At 42.8% G+C, this 13,374-nt stretch overlaps 1 protein-coding gene across 13 annotated transcripts in view; it reads left to right on the plus strand.

The window, feature by feature from the left end:
* The window catches only part of cdh23 (cadherin-related 23), a 1,156,658-nt gene that overhangs the window by 609,295 nt on the left and 533,989 nt on the right, over nt 1–13,374 (plus strand). For all 13 annotated transcript variants that reach the window (XM_072282605.1, XM_072282606.1, XM_072282607.1 and 10 more), the window contains exon 14: nt 12,908–12,972. In XM_072282605.1, the coding sequence (XP_072138706.1) occupies nt 12,908–12,972 (65 nt within the window). The remainder of the gene's footprint in view (nt 1–12,907; nt 12,973–13,374) is intronic.

Raw genomic sequence — 13,374 nt, forward strand, 5'->3', positions numbered from 1 at the left:
CTTTGGTTTAGTGTGTATTTATTCTGATTACAATTGCAAGTCATGGCTTTGATATTGTGTGAAGAGAAATACAGAGCAGGACCCAGCAGTGAGATTTTTGCAAAGATGTGAATAGACTCTTGAACACATAACTGTAAGTTGATAACCCAGTTGCGAATTAAGACCGATTAGAAATGAAAATGTTCGTCAAGTCAGACAGCACTGAAACAGGCTCTTTTGCTGATGTAAAACTGTTTAAAAGGGAACAGGAAACCAAAAAATCACTTAATGCTGATTAGTCTAAGATCTATTATTGAAAAAAATATCAGATTTCATTACTGTATTAGCAAAGTAATGGCAGCACATTTGGAGAAGGGTGATCTAATCATTTAGAGTTCATAAAGGGGAACTTGGGTATGATGATTTTGTTAGAGATTTTTGAGGTAGTCTCAGATGTATTTGGCTATCTGATGGGCATTTGACAAGGTACCTGGATTGAGTCACACAATGAAAACCCATGGTGATGATATAAATGAAACATATTGGTATGGAGAGAGGATTAGGAAGCAGACAGGAAGCTGTGAGTAGAGATAGGGGAGCATTTTCAGGAAGACGGCTATAACCAGTGCAGTGATTTACAATGTAATAATACTTGGAGGAGGAAAGCACATATACTGTAGCCTCATTCACAGATGACACAAACATATTTAGGAAGGCAAGTTATGAGGAGGGTTCAAATTTTGCAGAGAGGTTTTGGTAGGTTGACTGAATGGGCAGGAAGTTAGCAAATGGAATATAATGTTGGAAAATGTCATCTTCATTTTGGAAGTGAGAACAAAAGACAGAGTACTATTTAAACAGAGAAAAGTTTCTGAAAGGTGTATCACAGGCATTTGGGAACTCTTGCACATGAAGTGCAGGAATCTAGCACCCAAGTGTGGCAGTTAATAGGGAAGAATGAATAGAGTGCTCGCCCTTATTTCAATTTGTTAGTGCATAACAGTGGGGAAGTTTTACTGCAGTTGTACAAAATACTAGTGAAACCAATTCCAGGGTAGATAGATAGATACTTTATTGATCCCAAAGGGAATTACAGTGTCACAGTAGCTTTACAAGTGCACAAATATGCAAATATTAGAAGAAAAGTAATAAAGAATAAAAATAAGTTGCGTCAAACAGTCTAAAAGGGGGGGGGGGGCATCACCTCCTCCCTGGCTATAGATTGACTCATTATAGAGCCTAATTGCCAACTGTAAGAATGACCGCATATAGCGCTCTTTGGAGCAATGCAGTTGACTTAGTCTATTAATTGAAGTGCTCCTCTGTTCAGCCAAGATTATATGCAGAGGGTGAGAAACATTGTCCAGAATTGCCAGGATGTTTTGTAGGGTCCTTTGTTCTACCACAGCCTCCAGTGTGTCCAGTTTGACTCTGATAACAGAGCCAGCCTTTCTAATTAGTTTGTTGAGCTTGTTGGCATCACCCATCGCCCCAGAACGCCACTGCACAGAAGTCTGTACTGGCGACAACAGTCTGATAGAACAGCGGTCCCCAACTACCGGGCCGCAAAGCATGCACTACCAGGCTGCGAGGAAACAATATGATTTAGCAATATGAGTTAGCTGCACCTTTCCTCATTCCCTGTCATGCCCACTGTTGAATTTTAACGCACGCGAGGTCATCAGTGACCCAAGGTGCACGCGACCCAAGACGTGCAAAGGAATGGGTCCGTGACCCATTTGTGAATGTCCCCAGTGTATCATCCACGTCAGCGCGGGAAGAAGATCAACACGTCGAGTTTGCAAATGATGACCGGCTGAAAAGTACGTTTGACATAACATCTCATGCCTGCATTCTGGATCAAAGTCAAGGCTGAATATCCTGAGATAGCCACGGAAGCACTGAAAACGTTGCTTCCATTTCCAACATCATATCTCTGCAAAGCGGGCTTTTCTGCAATGAATGCAACTAAAACTAAATTGCGGAATAGAGTGGACATAAGGAACCCCCTTCGAGTATCGCTGTCTCCCATCACCCCTCGATGGGACCGTCTCATTGCAGGAAAACAAGCCCAGGGCTCCCACTGATTCAGCAATATTGGTGTGTTGCAATGATTTTATATGTTCATACGGGGAAAATATGTGCTGTGTGTTTAATATCCAAATGTTACTTAAAATGTTATGATGATATTGACTTATAAGTGACTTATAATTGACTTATCACTATATTCATGCGAGGAAAATATGCGCTGTGTTTTTAATATTAAATTCGTTAGATAAACCCTTTTAGAAATGAAATTTTGAGTGTATTAGCCACTTATGAGTGACTTATAGTTGACTTATCACCTATATTCCGGTCATGATTAACACTCTGAACTAGGGTTGCCAACTGTCCCGTATTAGCTGGGATATATCGTATATTGGGCTAAATTAGTTTCTCCCATATGGGACCGCCCTTGTCCCGTATTTCCCCCGCTAAGGTAGAGCATTCCTATGAAACCTTTCGTGCCGAAATGGCATAAAGCAAAGAAGCAATTACCATTAACTTATGTGGGAAAATCTTTTGAGCGTTCCCAGACCCAAAAAATAACCTACCAAATCATACCAAATAACACATAAAACCTAAAATAACAGTAACATATAGTAAAAGCAGGAATGATATGATAAATGCACAGCCTATATAAAGTAGAAATAATGTAGGTACAGTGTAGTTTCACTGAACAGAATTGTCAAAAAATGATTTGTAGAAAAAATCATGCTTGCGCACACAGGTGCCTGCGCAAGGCTTCATGGTCATGGCAGTCTTTCTTGGGGTAAACACAACGTATTTGACTGCTAATCTTGTCTGTTGGCAACCCTATCCACCCACCCCCCCCCCCGCCCCCGGGTCGTCCGATCAACAAGAATATTGTCAATAATAAACCGGTCCGCGGTGCAAAAAGGTTGGGGACCCCTGTGGTAGAACATATGAAGGAGAGGCTTGCATACTCCAAAGGACCTCAGTCTCCTCAGGAAGTAGAGGCGTCTCTGTTCCCTCTTGTACACAGCCTCTGTGTTGGGCTCCACTCAAGTCTGTCATCCAGGTGCACCCCCAGGTACTTGTAGGTCCTCACCATCAATTGTAACAGGGAGCAGTGCAGGCTTAATCTTCGTAAAGTTCTTCACCATCTCCTTTCTCTTACTGATGTTGAGCTACAGATGATTCAGCTTGCACCATTTGACAAAGTCCTCCACGAGAGCCCTGTATTCATCCTCCTGACCTCCCTTTAAACACCCAACTATTGCTTAGTCATCAGAGGATTTCTGCAGATGACATGACGCAGTGTTGTATCTCAAGTCCGAGCTATATAGGGTAAACAGGAAAGGAGCCAGTACAGTCCCCAGTGGAGCCCCAGTGCAGCTTGTAGCCATGACTGACACACAGCCCTGAAGCTGCATGAAAGCCCCACAGAAATTTCACAAAACTGCTGTGATCATTTTTAGTCCCCCTATTTAAAGAACAATATCACTTAATCGGGAGGAATTCTGAGAAAGTTCATTTAGGTACTTAATCAAACAGTAAAGTTACAATATTACTCAAATATTACTGAAATATTAGATACACAGCACTCACTCCTGCTCTGTTCAACAAAGGCTTGATGCATTATATTTCTGTAATCTCTCTGATATTCATAGACATTTAGTAACAATTGAAATTGCTTTATATAACTATAGTAACAAACTGTTTATTTCAATATGTATAAATAGCTGTTACAAGCAAGAGAAAATTCGCAGATGCTGGAAATCCAATCAACACACACAAAATGCTGAAGGAACTCAGCAGGCCAGTCAGCATCTATGGAAAAGAGAACAGCCAACATTTCGAGCCGAGACTCTTCATCAGGACTGGAGGGAAAAAAGGATGAGTCAGAGTAAGAAGTGTGGGGGGGGGGGCGGAGGAGGGAAGATAGAAGCACAAGGTGATAAGTGAAACCGGGGTGGGGGGGGGGGGAGGGTGGTGAAGTAAAGAGCTGGGAAGTTGATTGGTGAACGAGATACAGGACTGGAGAAGCGGGACAGAAGGCCACGGCAAAAAGAAAGAAGAGGGCAGGTGATGGGCAAGTAAGGAGATAAGGGGAGAGTGGGAAGTGGCAATGGTGAGTTGGGGGGGATATTACCGAAAGTTCAAGAAACAATGTTCATGCCATCAGGTTGGAGGCTGCACAGACAGAATATAAGGTGTTACTCCTCCAACCTCATCGCGATAGTGGAGGAGGCTATAAACTGACAAGGGAATGGGAATCAGAAGTGGAATTAAACTGGATGGCAACAGGGAGATACTGCTTTTTCTTGCAGACAGAGTGTAGGTGCTTAGTGAAGCGGTCCCCCAATCTACATTGGGTCTCACCGAAATGCAGAAGGCCACATCAGGAGTACCAGGATCTCCCAGTGGGCACCCATTTTAATTCCACTTCTCATTCCCATTCCAACATGTCAGTCCATGGCCTCCTGTACTGTCGCGATGAGGCCACACTCAGGTGCAAAAGCAAAACCATCTGGGTAGCCTCCAAACTGATAGAAAGAACATCGATTTCTCGAACTTCCAGTAATAGCCTCCTCCCCTTCACCATTCCCCATCCCCTTTTCCCTCCCTCACCTTATCTCCCTACCAGCCCATCACCTCCCTGTAGTGCTCCTCCACCTTTTCTTTCTTCCATGGCTTCTGTCCTCACCTGTTAGTTTCTCCCTTCTCCAGCCCTGTATCTCTTCCACCAATCAACTTCCCAGCTCTTTACTTCACCCCTCCCCCTCCCTGTTTCATCTATCACCTTGTGTTTCTACCTCCCCAAACCCCACCTTTTTTTCTACCTCCCCTCCTCCTCTTTTTTTTCTCTCCAGTCCTGCTGAAGGGTCTTGGCCCAAAATGTCAACTGTACTCTTTTCCATAGATGCTGCCTGGCTTGCTGAGTGCCTCCAGCATTTTATGTGTTGCATAAATAGCTGTTATTTTATTCTAAAGGTAACTGTATTAAAAAAATGCTGACAGTCAGACCCTAACTGGTAAACAATAGTAGGATCAGGCTGCCCTGCTGCATGTTCAAGAGCTGAGAGTGATATCCAGCTCTTGCACACATGCACACATACACTTATTTCCTGCAGACACAGATGCACATCTTGCACATGTACATACACTCATTCCACACACGCCTGCAGAAACTGCAAAGAATTTCTAGCAGCTGCCGGCATCAGTGAAACACTTTGTGCCCTGCGGTTCCGAAATTCCAGAAATACTTTTCAAGTTGTGATTATTTTAGCACTTTCCGAGAGGGCATAGGATTAAAGTGAGAGGGAAAGATTGAAAAAGGACCTGAGGGGCAACTACTTTGCACAGAAGGATGGTGCATAGGCGAAACGAGCTGCCAGAGAAGGTAGATGATGCATTTAAAGGGCTTTGGAGAGGTATATGGATAGCAAAGGATAGAGGCCAAACATGACCTGGTCTAGATCGGCACCTTGATAGGTTTGGACAAGTTGGGCCTGTTTCTGTGCTGTATTACTCTGTGACTGTAGGGACGTGGCCAAGTGGTTAAGGCATTCGACTAGCGATCTGAAGGTTGTGTGTTCGAGTCCCAGCTGAGGCAGCGTGTTGTGTCCTTGAGCAAGGCACTTAACCACACAGGACGACACTGGTGCCAAACTGTATCGGCCCTTGTTCTTCCCTTGGACAACATCGGTGTCGTGGAGAGGGGAGACTTGCAGCATGGGTAACTGCCGGTCTTCCATACAACCTTGCCCAGGCCTGCTCCCTGGAGAGCGAAGACCTTCCAGGCGCAGATCCATGGTCTCGCAAAGACTGACGGATGCCTCTATACTCTGTGACTCTAAATGGTTGTATCATTCTGAGAGCTTCAACTCTCGGATAAGTGCGTTGTGAAACAATTAAATATGGAAATAGTTCTCAATAAATGTTGTGGTGGTTAACGTCATAGAACAAGTGCCCAGAAGCGTGGATCATTCATCTGCTGTTTACATCTCTTCACAGCAGCTGGTGGAATTGAAATTCCTTTAATTAAACAAATCTGGAATCAAAAGCTGGTGTCAGTAACGCTAGCCGTGAAATTAAGTGATCAATGTAAAAACCCATCTGGTTTACTTACGTCCTCAGGGGGGAAATATGCTGTATGTACCCAGACTGTCCTGCTCTGACTGTGTGCCTCATTTTTAAGTGGTGTTGGCCTTTAAGAGAATGCTAAGTCATTAAATATGCTTAGTTATACTGCTTATAAATAAGTAGCATGCTGATGGGACACAAGGGGTACTGTGCAGCACTGGGAAACAGAACCATGTGGGATTTAAAGAATTGCACTGGCCCTGTGCCTGGGTGAATGCAGGAGGTGCATGAACCACTGTTGAAGTGTTCAGGGTGAGTGCACAAGTCAGCAGCTGGTGGAAATTTCAATAGTCAGATAGTTGATTATTGTTTTTGTGGATCAGGAGTGAAGAAGGTCAGTAACTTTAAATTTCTTGAAGTTATCAAATGAAAGTATCTGTTCTGGGACCAGCACAACAACATCTCTACATTGTTAGAAGATTGCACAGATTTGGTATGTCATCTGCAACTTTGACAAACTTCTGCAGATGTACATTGGAGATTATCCTGACTGTTTGAATCATGGCCTGGTATGGTAATACCAATGCCCAAGGATGGAAAAGCCTACAAAAAGTAGTGGATACATCCCAGTCCACTACATATTCAAAGTCCTCCCCACCATTGGGCATATTTTTATGGATTGCTGCCACAGGACTGCAGCAATCGTCCAGGACCCACACCATTCAGACCATGCCCTCTTCTTGCAACTACCATTTGACAGGAGGTACATAAACCTTAGGTCTTATACTAACAGATTCAGGAACAGTTGTTGCCCTTCAACCATCAGGCTCATAAACCAGTGTAGAGAACTTCACTCACCTCAACTGATTCCACAACCTATGGACTCAGATTCAGGGACTTTACAACTCATGTTCTCAGTATTAATTAATTATTTAATTTGCATAGATTGTCTGCATTTGCATATCAGTTGCCAGTTTTTGTTTGTAGTTTTTAGAAACATAGAAAACCTATAGCACAATACAGGCCCTTCAGCCCACAAAGCTGTCCCGAACATGTACTAATCTTAGAATTACCTAGGGTTACCCATAGTCCTCTATTTTTCTAAGTTCCATTTTCAGTGATATGATTGTATTTCTCTATTGAATGCCTGTAAGAAAGCAAATTGCAGGATAATATATGGTGACATATACATACCTTGATAATAAATTTATTTTGAACTTTGAACATTTACTGCTTTGGGACAAATTGTAAGGGACAAATCTAAGTGGACAAATTTCACGACACATGTTGGTGATAATAAACCTGATTCTGAATTTTGTACTGAAGGATAAAAGTACTTGTAATTTTTTCAGTCACTTATCTTAAAGCATTGCACAAGTGCATTTCATTCAAAATACCATAGGTTGCAACTTTAGACAAAAGGTCAGTTCGATAGTCATTGTTCTAAAACTATGGAATGGATTTTTTTGTACGGTCAGATTAACTCTTAACATCACAATCTACCTCACCATGACTTTGCACTTTGTCTGCCTGTACTGCACTTTATTCTGCATTGTTGTTGATTTTCCCTTGTACTACCTTGATGTACAGATGTGATGAGGTGATCTGTATGGATAGCGTGCAAAACAAAAAAAGTTACTGTAAACAGGAGAAAGTCTGCAGATGCTGGAAATTCAAAGCAGCACGCCGAAAATGCTGGAGGAACTCAGCAGGTCATGCAGCACCTATGGAAATGAATAAATAGTCGACGTTTTGGGCCGAGACCCTTCTTCAGGACCGAGGAACTGAACGAGACGAGATCCATTCCATGGTCATAGAGCAATGGCCATGGAACCGACCTTTTGTCTAAAGTTGCAACCTATAGTATTTTACATGATGTGCACCAGTACAATGCTTAACGTTCTGTGAGTAAAATTTTTACTGCAGCTCAGTACACGTAACAATAATAAACCAGTTCACTATGTAAGGGGATTTTGCACTAAAAGATAAAAATGCTTGACTTTCAATCACAACAGTTTGAGCACTGCTTGTAAAATTGTAAACAAGCTTGGAGACAGTTACATCCAATTTGGGAGCCACAGAATCTTCAAGATAAGTCATGAGTTCGAATCCATCGTATTCTCATGAGATGAAAGATTTATCTTTCTGCTAGGTTTAAGAGTCTTAAGTGAAATGAGTTTGACCAGTCAACAGTGTTCAGCAATCGTAATGTCAACAGCTGAAACCTGCCAATAATTTGGTAATAATTGGAATTAAATTGAGTCTCAATCAGAAATGGTGGTGTCATATTGATTTAATATTAAGTGTTCCCATAGGATTTAAGGTTAAGGCAAAGCGGAGTTGTAGCATCATTTTGCATTCAGTTCATGGTACTTTACCTGACCTTGTAAGGTTTTACTGCAATAAAGATTGTAAGGAGGCTGAATAATAAATAGGAAACAGTTCTGCAGTGTCCCTGTGAATGGGCAAGAGAAATTGGTTCCTTGGATGCAGTAGTCATGGAATAGAATTCTGAATCTAACAGTGTAAATGCTGCAACATTGCCAGCTTAAATGAGTCGAAGAGTTTGTTAAGCATTTGCACAAGCCAGCCACAAAGGTAGCCAACAACTGGTCAGAGGGAAACTGAGGTAGATTCTGTGATTAGGTTGTGGATATAATAAAGAAATATTGTGCATTGCTCATTTTCAAAGCTTCCCAGAACACCTGTACATCTATCAGGTATGTTTGAATGAATATCACTGAAGTGAGCAAGAAACTCAGAGGCTAGTTTATACACTGAAAGATTTTGTCAGCAGGTGTGATAATTACTTGGTTATCTGTTTGTGCTGTCCAATGAAAAATAAATATTGGCCAGAGAAGGAACTTCCCCTACTTTTACTTAAGTTGCCTAGTGGGATCTGGTGTACCTGCTTGGAAATTAAAATGGCATCTTGGTTTACCTTCCAAAGACCGGAACTGCAGTGTCATACTTGGTTTTTATACTTAAATCTAGGAATGGACCTTCTGTCTTGGAGGGAACAGGCGAAACACATGGAACCACAAGCAATAACATAATCGACATGGAGGGGGTGGGGTGTGATAAATTGGATTAACTATGATCATAAACACGAGGAATTCTGCAGATGCTGGAAATTCAAGCAACACACATCAAAGTTGCTGGTGAACGCTAGTTAACTACTATTATGGTTGTCCAGCTTGCATGAAATCTCCAGCTGCATGTTAAATTGTGACTGTTTCTGCAGTTCCCAAAGTAACCACAGATGCCACACACCTAAGAAACTCATGTCTTTTGTTCTTTTTGTTTGAGATTCCATGAGATCTTTTCAGCTTTAGTGGGGTATGTAGATTATGGCTAATGAAGCACAGAATTCTAGACATCCCTTATTGGCACAATGCTAAGATCCCACTCATTGTGACTTTGAAGTCTCTATTTAATTGCAGTTCATAGCCCATATGATTATACTGGCAAAGCTCCATACTTGTTATTACTTCATTTCTGTTTACAAGGTTAAACACAAGTGCTTGAAAATGAAACAAATCTCTTCCCCACCACCACACCCCTACCTTGCATAAGAAAGCTCCCAACCTGGTGATATCAGCTGAATTTGTGCAATCAAGGTTTCAGCTTTTAACCTCAGTACTGACTGTGGACTTGTACTGGTGATGCTAAGGTCTATTAACAGAGGTGGAAACATGCATATCAAGTCATCTGATAACATCAAGAGATATAGTTGGTAAGCAAATTTTTGGGTTTTTGGTTTATATTTTTGTGTTTTAATTTTAACTTCAATATACAGTATATTGAGTTCACTAGATATAGCCCAATCAGGAACAACATACAATAAAATGGGGGAATTTTGCAGATCAGGCAGCATTAATGGAGAGAGCAACACACACACAAAATGTTGGAGGAACTCAGCAGGCCAGGCAGCATCTATGGAAAAAAGCACAGTCGATGTTTCGGGCAGAAACCCTTCAGCAGGATTGGTGAAAAAAAGCTGAGGAGAAGATTTAAAAGGTGAAGGAGGGGAGAGAGAAATACAAGGTGGTAGGTGAAACCTGGAGGGGGAGAGATGAAGCAAAGAACTGGAAAGTTGATTGGTGAAAGAGACAGAAGGCCATGGAGAAAGAAAAAAGGGAGGAGCACCAGAGGGAGGCAATGGGTGGGCAAGGAGATAACATGAGAGAGGGAAAAGGGGATAAGAAATAGTGAAGGGGGGTGGGTGGAGGCTTTACTGGAAGTTTGAGAAATCGATGTTCATGCCATCAGGTTGGAGGCTACGCAAACAGAATATAAGGTGTTGTTCCTTTAACCTAAGTGTGGCCTTATCACAACAGTGTAAGAGGCCAGGGATGCACATATGGGAATGGGAAGTGGAATTAAAATGGGTGGCCACTGTGAGATCCTGCTTGTTTTGGTGGACAGAGCATAGATGCTTTGCGAAGTGGTCTCCCAACCTACATCGGTTCTCACTGATAAACAGAAGGCCACACCGAGAGCAATGAACACAGTATGTGACCCCAACAGTCTCACAGGTGAAGTGTCACTCAGATGGAAGGTCTGTTTGGTCCTCTGAATGGTAGTGAGGGAGGTGTAGGGGCAGATGTAGCACTTGTTGTGCTCGCAAGGATAAGTGCCAGGAGGGAGATCAATGGGGAGGGATGAATGGACAAGGAAGTCGCATAGGGAGCAATCCCCGTGGAAAGCAGAAAGTGGGGGGAGGGAGAGGACACAGAGGCTGGTGGGGTGGTAGATGAAGACAAGAGGCACCCTATCCCCGGTAGGGTGGCAGGAGGCTGGGGTATGAGCAGATGTGGTGAAATGGAAGAGATGCAGTTGAGAGCAGCGCTGATGGTGGAGGAAGGATAGCCCCTTCCTTTGAAAAAGAAGGACATCTCCTTTGTTCTAGAATGAAAAGCCTCATTCCGAGAGCAGATGCGGCGGAGACAGAGGAATTGAGAGAAGGGGATGGCATTTTTACAAGTAGTAGGGTGGGAGGAGGTATAGTCCAGGCAGCTGTAAGAGTTTGTTGGTTTATAATAGACACCAGTGGATAAGCTGTCTCTGGAGATAGAGACAGTGAGATTGAGAAAGGGAAGGGAAGAGTCAGAAATGGACTAGATGAATTTGAGTGCAGGGTGGAAGTTAGAGACAAAGTGGATGAAATCGACGAGTTCGGCACGGTGCAGTACGCAGCACCAAGGCGGTCATCGATGTAGCAGAGGAAAACTGCAGGACGGTTAACAGTGTAGGCTTGGAACATAGACTGTTTTGTGTAGCCGACAAACAGGCCGGCATAGCTGGGACCCATGCGAGTGCCCATGGTAACCCCTTTGGTTTGAAGGAAGTAGGAGGAGCCAAAGGAGAAATTATTTAGAGTTGGGACAAGTTCCATTAGACAGAAGAGAGTGGTGATGGAGGGGGAACTCGTTGGATATGGTGTCCAGTAAGAATTGGAGAGTTTTGAGGCCTTCCTGGTGGGGGATGGAGGTGTATAGGGACTGGACATCCATAGTAAAAATAAGATGATGGGTCAGGGAACCTGAAATTCTTGAAAAGATCAAGAATGTGTGAGGTGTCACAGATGTAGGTCAGAAGGGACTGAACCAGGGGGGATAAAACAGAGTCAAGGAATAGAGATATGAGTTCATTGAGGCAGGAACAAACTGAAACAAGCAGGTTTGTGGATTTTGGGTAGGAGGTAGAAACTGGAGGTGTGGGCTGCGGGAACTGTGAGGTTGGTGGTGATGGATGGGAGATCCCCAAAGTCAATAACGTTGGTGATAGTGTGGGACACAATGGCCTGGCATTCCTTAGTGGGGTCCTGTTCGAGGGGTAAGTAAAAGGAAATGTCTGAGAGTTGGCACTGGGCCTCAACAAGGTAGAGGTCAGTATGCCAGTCTACTATGGAGAGAAAGAGACATTCGATATTTTTATTGATCCACTGAGTTCCTCAAGCTTTTTGTGTGTTACTCCATATTTCAGCATCTTGTGTCTCCTTCAGCCTCATTTGGGCTCCAGAATAGTCTCTTCACTTCCAGATTTGTTTGCTGCTTGGATCAAATGTCAAGTCACTTTGGAAGCTGTTGTGAATACCGGGACATCTTAGGAAACTAGTTTTAATCAGCTGTAAGCTTTGAAAGGGATATCCTGTTAGCAGTCTTCTCTCCTCATAAACACCTCACCATACGGTATTCCCAGCAGTTTAGCCTCTAAGACCAGACAGGATCAGGCTTTCACAGCCCACTTTGAATTACTCATTTGAAATCCATTTTCTCATTTTGTAATCTGATCAAAGAAGTCCTCTCGACTAGACTTAAATTTACTGCTCCCCCTCCCTTCTTCACGTAGTTCCTTATTCTACTAAATGTCCAGAGCCTTCTCGGGGAGAAACCGGACTCGGTCCAGGCCAACAAGCTGGCCTGAGTTAAGTGAAGCTTGTACTATCTCCACTGACCAAAAGTGGTTGACTTGATCTTTTTCAACAAGTTTTTCCATCATCTGATGTGTGTGTGTGAGAGAGAGAATCTTGCTTTTCTAACTTTGTGCCAATCCTGAAATTTGTTCTTCTGTTCCTTCCACCACATATTCACGGAAAACCATGGAATTCAAGTTTACCCGTGTCACCCTCAGTCTTCTCTAGCTCAGTGAGAGTAATGTTTGTCACTTGACGGCCTGACTGTGGAAGTAATGTTTGAATGAATTTTGTTAGAACATTGTTCAGTAAATGTTAACAAAGTGAAAGACCATTACTGAATATGGTTGCCTAAAACCAGTGGTGGATTTTGGACTTCTGTTTTCTATTAATTTTATATCTAAATGTTCTTTTCTTCAGGCAACAGATAATGACGTTGGAAGCTATGGAAACATCCATTATTTCTTCAGTGATGATTCTGACAGGTAGGAGCTAGCACTGGATAAGAAGCATTTCCAAATGTTTGCCTGTATGTACTGATAGTGTCAACCATTTACAAATTTATCTGTTCAAAGGTACAATGCATTAGTTCTTTAAAATCTCTCATAAAGCACTAAAGCATCTGCTAAGGAAAGATTGAGTTTGGATTAAGCTACAAGTTTTGTGTCTTTATTCTCTCCTGGTTAAGTCTCGCAGAGAATCTGTAACATCCAACCCGTATGTTATGGCCAGTCACCTACCCACATACAAGTTCCTCTCTCCAGCCTTCACTAGACTCTCTTCCTAACTGGGCTTCAGAATGGATACTTGAGTTCCAATCCACCTGAGTGTGCAGCCTGTTGAATTGGAGACTGTGGCTTCAGTCGGAGTCAGCTGGCAAATTAAGC

The sequence above is a fragment of the Mobula birostris genome, chromosome 18, assembly GCF_030028105.1.
Source record: "Mobula birostris isolate sMobBir1 chromosome 18, sMobBir1.hap1, whole genome shotgun sequence".
NCBI lineage: Eukaryota > Metazoa > Chordata > Chondrichthyes > Myliobatiformes > Myliobatidae > Mobula > Mobula birostris.